The sequence below is a fragment of the Pseudophryne corroboree genome (genome assembly GCF_028390025.1).
Source record: "Pseudophryne corroboree isolate aPseCor3 chromosome 3 unlocalized genomic scaffold, aPseCor3.hap2 SUPER_3_unloc_2, whole genome shotgun sequence".
Lineage (NCBI taxonomy): Eukaryota > Metazoa > Chordata > Amphibia > Anura > Myobatrachidae > Pseudophryne > Pseudophryne corroboree.
This window is the reverse complement of record NW_026967508.1, coordinates 3,862,607-3,876,898: the sequence shown is the minus strand read 5'-3', so window position 1 is coordinate 3,876,898 and position 14,292 is coordinate 3,862,607. Positions and strand designations below refer to the sequence as shown.

The window sequence follows — 14,292 nt, the reverse complement described above, 5'->3', positions numbered from 1 at the left end:
CCGCTTTACCACCATTTTCATGCCCAAATGCTTGTTGGTCAAGACAAACTGCAAGTGGGTGATATGTAAGTGACCACCCTGTGTGAGTTTCAAGTGTCAAATCTGTTGACCAACACTGTTTAACCCTTGCACAGCTACAGCTTCTTATTCAAAATGATGAAATCTGGTGTCTGTGCCCGCTTTACCACCATTTTCATGCCCAAATGCTTGTTGGTCAAGACAAACTGCAAGTGGGTGATATGTAAGTGACCACCCTTTGTGAGGTTAAAGTGTCAAATCTTTTGACCAACGCTGTTTAACCCTTGCACAGCTACAGCTTCTTATTCAAAATGATGAAATCTGGTGTCTGTGCCCGCCTTGCCACCATTTTCATGCCCAAATGCTTGTTGGTCAAGACAAACTGCAAGTGGGTGATATATAAGTGACCACCCTGTGTGTGTTTCAAGTGTCAAATCTTTTGACCAATGCTGTTTAACCCTTGCACAGCTACAGCTTCTTATTCAAAATGATGAAATCTGGTGTCTGTTCCCGCCTTGCCACCATTTTCATGCCCAAATGCTTGTTGGTCAAGACAAACTGCAAGTGGGTGATTTGTAAGTGACCCCCCTGTGTGAGGTTCAAGTGACAAATCTTTTGACCAACGCTGTTTAACCCTTGCACAGCTACAGCTTCTTATTCAAAATAATGAAATCTGGTGTCTGTGCCCGCTTTACCACCATTTTCATGCCCAAATGCTTGTTGGTTAAGACAACTTGCAAGTGGGTGATATGTAAGTGACCACCCTTTGTGAGGTTAAAGTGTCAAATCTTTTGACCAACGCTGTTTAACCCTTGCACAGCTACAGCTTCTTATTCAAAATGATGAAATCTGGTGTCTGTGCCCGCCTTGCCACCATTTTCATGCCCAAATGCTTGTTGGTCAAGACAAACTGCAAGTGGGTGATATATAAGTGACCACCCTGTGTGTGTTTCAAGTGTCAAATCTTTTGACCAATGCTGTTTAACCCTTGCACAGCTACAGCTTCTTATTCAAAATGATGAAATCTGGTGTCTGTGCCCGCTTTACCACCATTTTCATGCCCAAATGCTTGTTGGTCAAGACAAACTGCAAGTGGGTGATATGTAAGTGACCACCCTGTGTGAGTTTCAAGTGTCAAATCTGTTGACCAACGCTGTTTAACCCTTACACAACTACAGCTTCTTATTCAAAATGATGAAATCTGGTGTCTGTTCCCGCCTTGCCACCATTTTCATGCCCAAATGCTTGTTGTTCAAGCTAAATTGCAAGTGGGTGATATGTAAGTGACCACCCTGTGTGAGTTTCAAGTATCAAATCTTTTGACCAACGCTGTTTAACCCTTGCACAGCTACAGCTTCTTATTCAAAATGATGAAATCTGGTGTCTGTGCCCGCTTTACCACCATTTTCATGCCCAAATGCTTGTTGGTCAAGACAAACTGCAAGTGGGTGATTTGTAAGTGACCCCCCTGTGTGAGGTTCAAGTGACAAATCTTTTGACCAACGCTGTTTAACCCTTGCACAGCTACAGCTTCTTATTCAAAATAATGAAATCTGGTGTCTGTGCCCGCTTTACCACCATTTTCATGCCCAAATGCTTGTTGGTCAAGACAAACTGCAAGTGGGTGATATGTAAGTGACCACCCTGTGTCAGGTTCAAGTGTCAAATCTTTTGACCAACGCTGTTTAACCCTTGCACAGCTACAGCTTCTTATTCAAAATGATGAAATCTGGTGTCTGTGCCCGCCTTGCCACCATTTTCATGCCCAAATGCTTGTTGGTCAAGGAAACTTGCAAGTGGGTGATATGTAAGTGACCACCCTGTGTCAGTTTCAAGTGTCAAATCTTTTGACCAACACTGTTTAACCCTTGCACAGCTACAGCTTCTTATTCAAAATGATGAAATCTGGTGTCTGTGCCCGCCTTGCCACCATTTTCATGCCCAAATGCTTGTTGGTTAAGACAACTTGCAAGTGGGTGATATGTAAGTGACCACCCTTTGTGAGGTTAAAGTGTCAAATCTTTTGACCAACGCTGTTTAACCCTTGCACAGCTACAGCTTCTTATTCAAAATGATGAAATCTGGTGTCTGTGCCCGCCTTGCCACCATTTTCATGCCCAAATGCTTGTTGCTCAAGGCTAACTGCAAGTGGGTGATATGTAAGTGACCACCCTGTGTGAGTTTCAAGTGTAAAATATTTTGACCAACGCTGATTAACTCTTGCACAGCTACAGCTTCTTATTCAAAATGATGAAATCTGGTGTCTGTGCCCGCTTTACCACCATTTTCATGCCCAAATGCTGTTTGGTCAAGGAAACTTGCAAGTGGGTGTTATGTAAATGACCACCCTGTGTGAGTTTCAAGTGTCAAATCTGTTGACCAACACTGTTTAACTCTTGCACAGCTACAGCTTCTTATTCAAAATGATGAAATCTGGTGTCTGTGCCCGCATTACCAGCATTTTCATGGCCAAATGCTTGTTGGTCAAGACAAACTGCAAGTGGGTGATATGTAAGTGACCACCCTGTGTGAGTTTCAAGTGTCAAATCTTTTGACCAACGCTGTATAACCCTTGCAGAACTACAGCTTCTTATTCAAAATGATGAAATCTGGTGTCTGTGCCCCTTTACCACCATTTCCATGCCCAAATGCTTATTGGTCAAGGCAAATTGCATGTGGGTGATATGTAAATGACCACCCTGTGTGGGTTTCAAGTGTCAAATCTTTTGACCAACGCTGTTTAACCCTTGCACAGCTACAGCTTCTTATTTAAAATGATGAAATCTGGTGTCTGTGCCCACCTTGCCACCATTTTCATGCCCAAATGCTTGTTGGTCAAGACAAACTGCAAGTGGGTGATATGTAAGTGACCACCCTGTGTGAAGTTCAAGTGTCAAATCTTTTGACTAACGCTGTTTAACTCTTGCACAGCTACAGCTTCTTATTCAAAATGATGAAATCTGGTGTCTGTGCCCGCTTTACCACCATTTTCATGCCCAAATGCTTGTTGGTCAAGCCAAACTGCAAGTGGGTGATATGTAAGTGACCACCCTGTGTGAGTTTCAAGTGTCAAATCTTTTGACCAACGCTGTTTAACTCTTGCACAGCTACAGCTTCTTATTCAAAATGATGAAATCTGGTGTCTGTGCCCGCTTTACCACCATTTTCATGCCCAAATGCTTGTTGGTCAAGACAAACTGCAAGTGGGTGATATATAAGTGACCACCCTGTGTGTGTTTCAAGTGTCAAATCTTTTGACCAATGCTGTTTAACCCTTGCACAGCTACAGCTTCTTATTCAAAATGATGAAATCTGGTGTCTGTGCCCGCTTTACCACCATTTTCATGCCCAAATGCTGTTTGGTCAAGGAAACTTGCAAGTGGGTGTTATGTAAATGACCACCCTGTGTGAGTTTCAAGTGTCAAATCTGTTGACCAACACTGTTTAACCCTTGCACAGCTACAGCTTCTTATTCAAAATGATGAAATCTGGTGTCTGTGCCCGCATTACCAGCATTTTCATGGCCAAATGCTTGTTGGTCAAGACAAACTGCAAGTGGGTGATATGTAAGTGACCACCCTGTGTGAGTTTCAAGTGTCAAATCTTTTGACCAACGCTGTATAACCCTTGCAGAACTACAGCTTCTTATTCAAAATGATGAAATCTGGTGTCTGTGCCCCTTTACCACCATTTCCATGCCCAAATGCTTATTGGTCAAGGCAAATTGCATGTGGGTGATATGTAAATGACCACCCTGTGTGGGTTTCAAGTGTCAAATCTTTTGACCAACGCTGTTTAACCCTTGCACAGCTACAGCTTCTTATTTAAAATGATGAAATCTGGTGTCTGTGCCCACCTTGCCACCATTTTCATGCCCAAATGCTTGTTGGTCAAGACAAACTGCAAGTGGGTGATATGTAAGTGACCACCCTGTGTGAAGTTCAAGTGTCAAATCTTTTGACTAACGCTGTTTAACTCTTGCACAGCTACAGCTTCTTATTCAAAATGATGAAATCTGGTGTCTGTGCCCGCTTTACCACCATTTTCATGCCCAAATGCTTGTTGGTCAAGCCAAACTGCAAGTGGGTGATATGTAAGTGACCACCCTGTGTGAGTTTCAAGTGTCAAATCTTTTGACCAACGCTGTTTAACTCTTGCACAGCTACAGCTTCTTATTCAAAATGATGAAATCTGGTGTCTGTGCCCGCTTTACCACCATTTTCATGCCCAAATGCTTGTTGGTCAAGACAAACTGCAAGTGGGTGATATATAAGTGACCACCCTGTGTGTGTTTCAAGTGTCAAATCTTTTGACCAATGCTGTTTAACCCTTGCACAGCTACAGCTTCTTATTCAAAATGATGAAATCTGGTGTCTGTGCCCGCTTTACCACCATTTTCATGCCCAAATGCTTGTTGGTCAAGACAAACTGCAAGTGGGTGATATGTAAGTGACCACCCTGTGTGAGTTTCAAGTGTCAAATCTGTTGACCAACGCTGTTTAACCCTTACACAACTACAGCTTCTTATTCAAAATGATGAAATCTGGTGTCTGTGCCCGCCTTGCCACCATTTTCATGCCCAAATGCTTGTTGGTCAAGGAAACTTGCAAGTGGGTGATATGTAAGTGACCACCCTGTGTGAGTTTCAAGTGTCAAATCTTTTGACCAACACTGTTTAACCCTTGCACAGCTACAGCTTCTTATTCAAAATGATGAAATCTGGTGTCTGTGCCCGCCTTGCCACCATTTTCATGCCCAAATGCTTGTTGGTCAAGGCAAACTGCAAGTGGGTGATATGTAAGTGACCACCCTGTGTGAGTTTCAAGTGTCAAATCTTTTGACCAACGCTGTTTAACTCTTGCACAGCTACAGCTTCTTATTCAAAATGATGAAATCTGGTGTCTGTGCCCGCATTACCAGCATTTTCATGGCCAAATGCTTGTTGGTCAAGACAAACTGCAAGTGGGTGATATGTAAGTGACCACCCTGTGTGAGTTTCAAGTGTCAAATCTTTTGACCAACGCTGTATAACCCTTGCAGAACTACAGCTTCTTATTCAAAATGATGAAATCTGGTGTCTGTGCCCCTTTACCACCATTTCCATGCCCAAATGCTTATTGGTCAAGGCAAATTGCATGTGGGTGATATGTAAATGACCACCCTGTGTGGGTTTCAAGTGTCAAATCTTTTGACCAACGCTGTTTAACCCTTGCACAGCTACAGCTTCTTATTTAAAATGATGAAATCTGGTGTCTGTGCCCACCTTGCCACCATTTTCATGCCCAAATGCTTGTTGGTCAAGACAAACTGCAAGTGGGTGATATGTAAGTGACCACCCTGTGTGAGGTTCAAGTGTCAAATCTTTTGACTAACGCTGTTTAACCCTTGCACAGCTACAGCTTCTTATTCAAAATGATGAAATCTGGTGTCTGTGCCCGCTTTACCACCATTTTCATGCCCAAATGCTTGTTGGTCAAGACAAACTGCAAGTGGGTGATATGTAAGTGACCACCCTGTGTGAGTTTCAAGTGTCAAATCTTTTGACCAACGCTGTTTAACTCTTGCACAGCTACAGCTTCTTATTCAAAATGATGAAATCTGGTGTCTGTGCCCGCTTTACCACCATTTTCATGCCCAAATGCTTGTTGGTCAAGACAAACTGCAAGTGGGTGATATGTAAGTGACCACCCTGTGTGAGTTTCAAGTGTCAAATCTGTTGACCAACACTGTTTAACCCTTGCACAGCTACAGCTTCTTATTCAAAATGATGAAATCTGGTGTCTGTGCCCGCTTTACCACCATTTTCATGCCCAAATGCTTGTTGGTCAAGACAAACTGCAAGTGGGTGATATGTAAGTGACCACCCTGTGTGAGTTTCAAGTGTCAAATCTGTTGACCAACGCTGTTTAACCCTTACACAACTACAGCTTCTTATTCAAAATGATGAAATCTGGTGTCTGTGCCCGCCTTGCCACCATTTTCATGCCCAAATGCTTGTTGGTCAAGCTAAATTGCAAGTGGGTGATATGTAAGTGACCACCCTGTGTGAGTTTCAAGTATCAAATCTTTTGACCAACGCTGTTTAACCCTTGCACAGCTACAGCTTCTTATTCAAAATGATGAAATCTGGTGTCTGTGCCCGCTTTACCACCATTTTCATGCCCAAATGCTTGTTGGTCAAGACAAACTGCAAGTGGGTGATTTGTAAGTGACCACCCTGTGTGAGGTTCAAGTGACAAATCTTTTGACCAACGCTGTTTAACCCTTGCACAGCTACAGCTTCTTATTCAAAATAATGAAATCTGGTGTCTGTGCCCGCTTTACCACCATTTTCATGCCCAAATGCTTGTTGGTCAAGACAAACTGCAAGTGGGTGATATGTAAGTGACCACCCTGTGTCAGGTTCAAGTGTCAAATCTTTTGACCAACGCTGTTTAACCCTTGCAGAACTACAGCTTCTTATTCAAAATGATGAAATCTGGTGTCTGTGCCCGCTTTACCACCATTTTCATGCCCAAATGCTTGTTGGTCAAGGCAAATTGCATGTGGGTGATATGTAAGTGACCACCCTGTGTGAGTTTCAAGTGTCAAATCTTTTGACCAACGCTGTTTAACCCTTGCACAGCTACAGCTTCTTATTCAAAATGATGAAATCTGGTGTCTGTGCCCGCCTTGCCACCATTTTCATGCCCAAATCATTTTTGTTTTATGCAAAATGTCATGTAAATTGGTGTAATGGACACTATTTGAAGTTTATGCAATGTTAACTTAGTGATCTATCCTTATTTAATTTATTTTAATATAATAATTTCTGAATAAGAAGCTGGAGCCGAATAAGAAGTGAATAAGAAGCTGGCCGAATAAGAAGCTAACTTCAGCCTCGTCCTGTTCAGGCGTTTTTACAGAGAGGCTTGTCCTGCATCCCAGAGATCTGCTGCTGATGGCTGCCCAGGCTCCTCTGAAGAAAGAGGAAGGAGTGAAACAGCCCAAGGGTGTAGAAATCTACTTGAGGTGGTGCCAGGGGAGGGGCTACAGGTCAAGTAATAGTAGTAGTATTAGAAATGTTAGGGACCAATGTGATGAATGTCCCTAACACCTGGTCACGGTACATGGGCCGGCATATTTACACAAATGTGTGCTAAGAACTTCAATTATACTCCATGTTAATTGTGAGGGTTTATTTAAATCATTTTTACTATCAGTGTATTCTTAGTGCTAGGAGTGTGCATCTGCATCGCTCTTCCTCCAGCATAGTATTAGAAGCCTCAGCATGATAGCAGCTCTTAATATCTTTAGTATTGGGGTGTGAAGATTGTTTTCAAATGGAGGAGATCCCAGGCCATTATTACCCTCCCAAGGAGTGGTCGACAGACAAAGATCACGCCAAGAGCAAGGCATCTAAAAGCTTGCAAGGTCACAAAGGAACCCATGGTAACCTCTAAGCAACTGAAGACCTTTCTCGCATTAGCTAATGTTAATGAGTCCACTTAACAACAATTCTGTGTGCATGGCAGGATTGCAAACAGAAATCCGCTGCTCTCCAAAAATAAACATTGCTGCCCATCTGCAGTTTGTTAAAGATAACCTGGTTCCAGAAGGCTGTTGGAACAATGTTTTGTGGACAGATGATTCCAAAATAGAGCTTTTTGGCTTAAATGAGAAGCGTTATGTTTGGAGAAAGGAGAACACTGCATTCCAGCATAAAAGCCTCATACCATCTGTGAAACACGGTGGTGGTGGTGGTGGTATCATGGTTTGGGCCTGTTTGCTGCATCTGGCCCAGGACCACTTGCCATCATTGATGGAACAATGAATTCTGAATTATACCAGAATATTCTAAAGGAAAATGTCAGGACATCAGTCCATGAGCTGTATCTTAAGAGAACATGAGTCATGCAGCAAGACAACGACCCAAAGCACACAAGTCATTTGAACACAGAATCGTTAAAGAAGATTAAATGTAAAGTTTTGGAATGGCCAAGTCGAGGTCCAATCGAAATGTTGGGGATGGACCTGAAATGAGCAGTTCATGGGAGGAAACCCATCAACATAACAGGGTTTTGTAGAGGAATGGGATAAAATTCCTCCAAGCTGATGATCAGGACTAAGCAACAATTACTGGAAACATTTAGATGCAGTTATTACTGCACAAGGGAGTCATACCAGATACTGAAAGCAAAGGTTCACATACTTATGCTACTCACAGATACAGTACGTGATATTGGATCATTTTCCCTAATAAAAAAATGAGCACATCTCTATTTTTGTCTCATTTGGTTCTCTTTATCTAGTTTTAGAACTTGTGTGAAGAAAATCTGAGGTAGTTTTAGCCCAAATTTCAGTAGAAAATTCTGAAGGGTTCACAAACAATTAGCGGGTTAAGGCAATAACCGGGTTTAAGAGTTAGAGCATAATAAAATGAAATGTAGGTATCCAACCATTACCATTAGGATATAGAGCAGGGGTAGCCAACTCCAGTCCTCGAGAGCTACTAACAGTTACCGCTTCCCAGGTCTCCTCACAGAATCACAAGTGATGTAATTAGCTCCACCCTTTGGATCTTTTAAAATGGGTCAGTGAGTAATGATTACACCTGTGCACCTGCTAGGTGGTATGGAAAACATGACCTGTAATGCGAGGTGGGCGGTGAATAAAAAGACGCACGCATGAGGTAGCATTTTATAGGAGTGTTGCTAAAGGTGGTTGCGTACAGAGATGTTCCACTGAATGAGGCCATACTCAGATGCGGGGGTTGAGAAGAAACATTTTTTTTTTTTTTTACTGTAAACCAGTTTTTGGAGTATTTTTGCATTAAGGCCCCCACACACTGTACGTTATAGCTGACGATCCGACGCATTAGAATGATAAAACAGCTATATTGTTCCATGTGTGGGCATGATATCATTCATTGCGCGCTCCCGTGGGATTATCCGTCGCTTTACCTGATCTTACTCCATGTTCAAATGATCACAAATGTGGCTGACAATCCCATGCAGCGCTGTGCGTGGGGACCGGCAGAACGGGTGGTTGTGCACCGGATCACCCCGTGTGTGGGTACTGCCCGATATGTCGGCCCCTAGGACCCTCAATCGCATCATTGGTACACATCGTACTGTGTGTGGCCAGCTTTAATGTTTTGATGAAGACAAATGGAATCCTTATTATATTAATACTGTGAAACATTGCTATGTATTAGAATCCTTGATCAACCATGTTTTAATGCTTTCTAACAATCTAAAGTTATTAGGCTTTGGTATAATTAATGGGGGTAATTCAGAGTCGATTGCAGCAGCAAATTTGTTAGCAGTTGGGCAAAACCACGTGCAGTGCAGGTGGGGCAGATGTAACGTGCAGAGAGAGTTAGATTTGGGTGGGTTATTTTGTTTCTGTGCAGGGTAAGTACTGGCTGCTTTATTTTTACACTGCAATTTAGATTTCAGTTTGAACACACACCACCCAAATCTACTTTCTCTGCACGTTATATCTTTCCCCCTGCACTGCACATGGTTTTGCCCAACTGCTAACAAATTTGCTGCTGTGATCAACTCTGAATTAGGCCCAGTGTTTCATCTTTCACTAAAACCATTTTTTACTGTTTATTATTCCTATTACATCTAAATATATGTAGATAGACTAAATATATTAAAACATACAAAATACAGATCTAGGTGAAAAATTAAAATATTAGTTGTGGGTTTCTCCTGTCCTTTAGGATTGTTGGGAGGAGTTTGTGGAGTCCTAGCTGATGCTAAGTAGATTTAGTACCTCTCTGATCTGGTTCACCCTCCCATCTTCCTTATTTCTCGTGTGTGTGTGTGTGTGTGTGTGTGTGTGTATTTACTGCATTGGTTCAGCTCACTCACATGAAGAACCAAGCAACAAGAATGTGGAAAAATACCAGGGGGATTCCCTTGTAATAGGCTTTTTTTAAGTAGTTACGGCACCGTGCCTGTGGTCACAGCATGGGGGGAAAAAAAACAGAATATGCTAAACCCTCCCCCCCAAAAAACAAAAACAAAACCCATTTGGTTTAAACCAGCCAACCCTGCTCAGATGGAGAATCTGCACCTAGTGTAGGGCTGCTGCACATTTCGATGGACGTCTCAGACCTCACAGATTCAGATGTGCGGCTGTACACCATGGAAGGGCTTTGTGGTGGCATTAGCATTTGCAAGTTGCTGACATGACTGCGGCAAAGTCTGACTCAGAATCAGGCCCCATATAGGCCCTTATTCTGAGTTGTTCGCGCGCTAGCAGATTTTAGCAGCTTTGCACACGCTAAGCCGCCGCCTACTGGGAGTGAATCTTAGCATAGTAAAATTGCTAACGAAACTTTCTCAAAATTGTGATTAGACACTTCTTAGCAGTTTTTGAGTAGCTCCACACTTACTCGGCATCTGCGATCAGTTCAGTGCTTGTCGTTCCTGGTTTGACGTCACAAACACACCCAGCGTTCCTCCGTTTCTCCAGCCACTCCCGCGTTTTTCCCAGAAACTGCAGCGTTTTTTCACACTCCCATAAAACGGCCTGTTTCCGCTCAGAAACACCCACTTCCTGTCAATCACATTACGATCACTAGAACGAAGAAAAAACCTCGTAATGCCGTGAGTAAAATACCTAACTACATGGCAAATTTACTTGGCGCAGTCGCACTGCAGACATTGCGCATGCGCATTAGCAACTTATCGGTCCGTTGCGAAAAAAAATACAGCGCGAACAACTCGGAATGACCACCATAGTTATTAGCACATGGAGTGAATTGGACAATTACATTTAATGACTAACCTATATTTTTACCCACAGACCCATCTAAAGATCCATCTACTGATATAAAGGAGGAATCATTCTTATGTGATGGAGGAGACCTCGCACACACTGATCATACACAGAAAATATCTACTCATATAAAAAGCAACTGCATTACAAATGCGTCTTGCTCTGTATGTGGAAAATGTTTTACTCTTAATTCAGATCTTGTTAGACATCAGAGAATTCATACAGCTAAGAGACCGTTTTCTTGCTCGGAATGTGGGAAATGTTTTACATGTAAATCAAAACTTGTTATACATCAGAGAAGTCACACAGGTGAGAGGCCATATTCCTGCTCTGAATGTGAGAAATGTTTTACAGTGAAATCAGAACTTTTTCGACATCAGAGAAGTCACACAGGTGAGAGACCATATTCTTGCTCTGAATGTGGAAATGGGTTTAGAAATAATTCAGAACTTGTTGAACATCAGAGAAGCCATACCGGAGAGAAACCATTTTCCTGCTCTGCTTGTAGGAAATCTTTTACACGGAAATCAGATCTTGCTCGACATCAGAAAAGTCACACGGGGCAGAGACCATATTCCTGCTCTGAGTGTGGGAAATGTTTTACACGTCATCCACATCTTGTTATACATCAGAGTCTTCACACCGGAGAGAGACCGTATTCTTGCTCGGAATGTGGGAAATGCTTTAGACGTAATTCTCAACTTGTTGTACATCAGAGACTTCACACCGGAGAGAGACCATATTCCTGCTCAGAATGTGGGGAAGGGTATAGAAGTTTTCCAGAGCTTGTTAGGCATCAGAGATTTCATACAGGTGAGAGACCGTTTTCTTGCTCAGAATGTGGGAAAGGGTTTGAAGAAAAGTCTCTACTTGTTAGACATCAGATGATTCACACAGGAGCATATCCATATTCCTGCTCTGAATGTGAGAGAGGTTTTTCAATTAAATCAGAATTTGTTAGACATCAGAGATTTCATACAGGTGAGAGACCGTTTTCTTGCTCAGAATGTGGGAAAGGGTTTGAAGAAAAGTCTATACTTGTTAGACATCAGATGATTCACACAGGAGCATATCCATATTCCTGCTCTGAATGTGAGAGAGGTTTTTCAATTAAATCAGAATTTGTTAGACATCAGAGAAGTCACACAGGTGAGAGACCGTATTCTTGCTCGGAATGTGGGAAAGGGTTTAGAAGTAATGCAGAACTTGTTATACATCAGAGACATCACACGGGAGAGAGACCGTATTCTTGCTCAGAATGTGGGAAAGGGTTTAGAAGTAATGCAGTACTTGTTATACATCAGAGAAGTCACACAGATGAGAGACCGTATTCTTGCTCGGAATGTGGGAAAGGGTTTAGAAGTAATGCAGAACTTGTTACACATCAGAGACGTCACACGGGAGAGAGACCGTATTCTTGCTCAGAATGTGGGAAAGGGTTTAGAAGTAATGCAGGACTTGCAGTACATCAGAGAAGTCACACAGGAGAGAGACCGTATTCTTGCTCGGAATGTGGGAAAGGGTTTAGAAGTAATGCAGAACTTGTTATACATCAGAGACATCACACGGGAGAGAGACCGTATTCTTGCTCAGAATGTGGGAAAGGGTTTAGAAGTAATGCAGTACTTGTTATACATCAGAGAAGTCACACAGATGAGAGACCGTATTCTTGCTCGGAATGTGGGAAAGGGTTTAGAAGTAATGCAGAACTTGTTACACATCAGAGACGTCACACCGGAGAGAGACCGTATTCTTGCTCTGAATGTGGGAAAGGGTTTAGAAGTAATACAGGACTTGTTATACATCAGAGACGTCACACCGGAGAGAGACCGTATTCTTGCTCTGAATGCGGGAAATGCTTTACATATAATACACAACTTACTAAACATCAGAAAAGTCACACAGGAGTGAACCCATGATATAGGTCTGAGTGTAAGGAGAGGGAGTTATAGTAAGCCAGAACTTTTACACGAGTGCGGTCACCCGGGAGCATAGTCATATTTCATTCTCTGTGTTTTACATGTTTATGTTCTTCACCGCAGAATGTGTGATTATTACTAATAATAATAACAAGTATTAATATACTCTGCACCGAGCCTGAGTGCGGCTATCTTGAAGCTTACGCCTAGATTTCCCAGCATGAAATTCACACCCCGCTATATGATACCAGCTTCTTTACTGGTTCCCTACGTTTTCTGTGTATCTCTTCTACATCCTCCTTTGTCATTAATTGGTTTTCTTCCAGTCCTCATCCTCCACCCGCTATCAAGATTCAGCACCAAAAGGGATTCCCGCAATTCCACGGAAGGAGTACAGGGGGTAATTCCAAGTTGATCGCAGCAGGAATTTTGTTAGCAGTTGGGCAAAACCATGTGCACTGCAGGGGAGGGGGGGGGGGGTCAGATATAACATGTGCAGAGAGAGTTAGATTTGGGTGCGGTGTGTTCAATCTGCAATCTAAATTGCAGTGTAAAAATAATGCAGCCAGTATTTACCCTGCACAGAAACAAAATAACTCACCCAAATCTAACTCACTCTGCAAATGTTATATCTGCCCCCCCTGCAGTGTACATGGTTTTACCCAACTGCTAACAAATATCCTGCTGCGATCAACTTGGAATTAACCCCACAATTCCTTGTGGCTTGGAAGGCATATGGCCTGGATTATTCTTGGGTTGAAAACAACACATAGTGTTCACTCTAACCTTCTTTCGCAGGGCGCTGCGCCCTGCCCCTTTTCTTAGTGTCAATCGCGCCCTGCCCGTTTGTGCCCACCCTGCTGATTAGTAAAAGACTGCCGCGCCGGGCCGCGCTGCCACTCCTCCCTGCCGCGCTGCCACTCCTCCCTGCCGCATCTGCCACTCCTCCCTGCCGCGCTGTCACTCCTCCCCGCCGCGCTGCCACTCCTCCCTGCCGCATTTGCCACTCCTCCCTGCCGCGCTGCCACTCCTCCCTCCCTCCCTGCCGCGCTGTCACTCCTCCCCGCCGCGCTGCCACTCCTCCCTGCCACTCCTCCCTGCCGCGCTGCCACTCCTCCCTGCCGCGCTGTCACTCCTCCCCGCCGCGCTGCCACTCCTCCCTGCCGCATTTGCCACTCCTCCCTGCCGCGCTGCCACTCCTCCCTTCCTCCCTGCCGCGCTGTCACTCCTCCCCGCCGCGCTGCCACTCCTCCCTGCCGCCCTGCCACTCCTCCCTGCCGTGCTGTCACTCCTCCCCGCCGCGCTGCCACTCCTCCCTGCCGCATTTGCCACTCCTCCCTGCCGCGCTGCCACTCCTCCCTTCCTCCCTGCCGCGCTGTCACGCCTCCCTGTCGCGCTGTCACTCCTCCCCGCCAAGCTGCCACTCCTCCCTGCCGCGCTGCCACTCCTCACTGCCGCATTTGCCACTCCTCCCTGCCGCGCTGCCACTCCTCCCTGCCGCATCTGCCACTCCTCCCTGCCGCGCTGCCACTCCTCCCTGCTGCCCTGCCACTCCTCCCTGCCGCGCTGTCACTCCTTT

General features: G+C 44.1%; 1 protein-coding gene across 1 annotated transcript in view; it reads left to right on the top strand.

Annotated features, from left to right (window-relative positions):
- Positions 1–13,125, top strand: part of LOC134983600 (zinc finger protein 420-like) — a 90,556-nt gene extending 77,431 nt beyond the window's left edge. Inside the window, exon 9 of the mRNA XM_063949266.1 lies at positions 10,822–13,125. Within this exon, the coding sequence (XP_063805336.1) occupies positions 10,822–12,713 (1,892 nt within the window). The 3' untranslated portion in view covers positions 12,714–13,125. The remainder of the gene's footprint in view (positions 1–10,821) is intronic.
- The last annotated feature ends 1,167 nt before the right edge of the window (positions 13,126–14,292 follow it).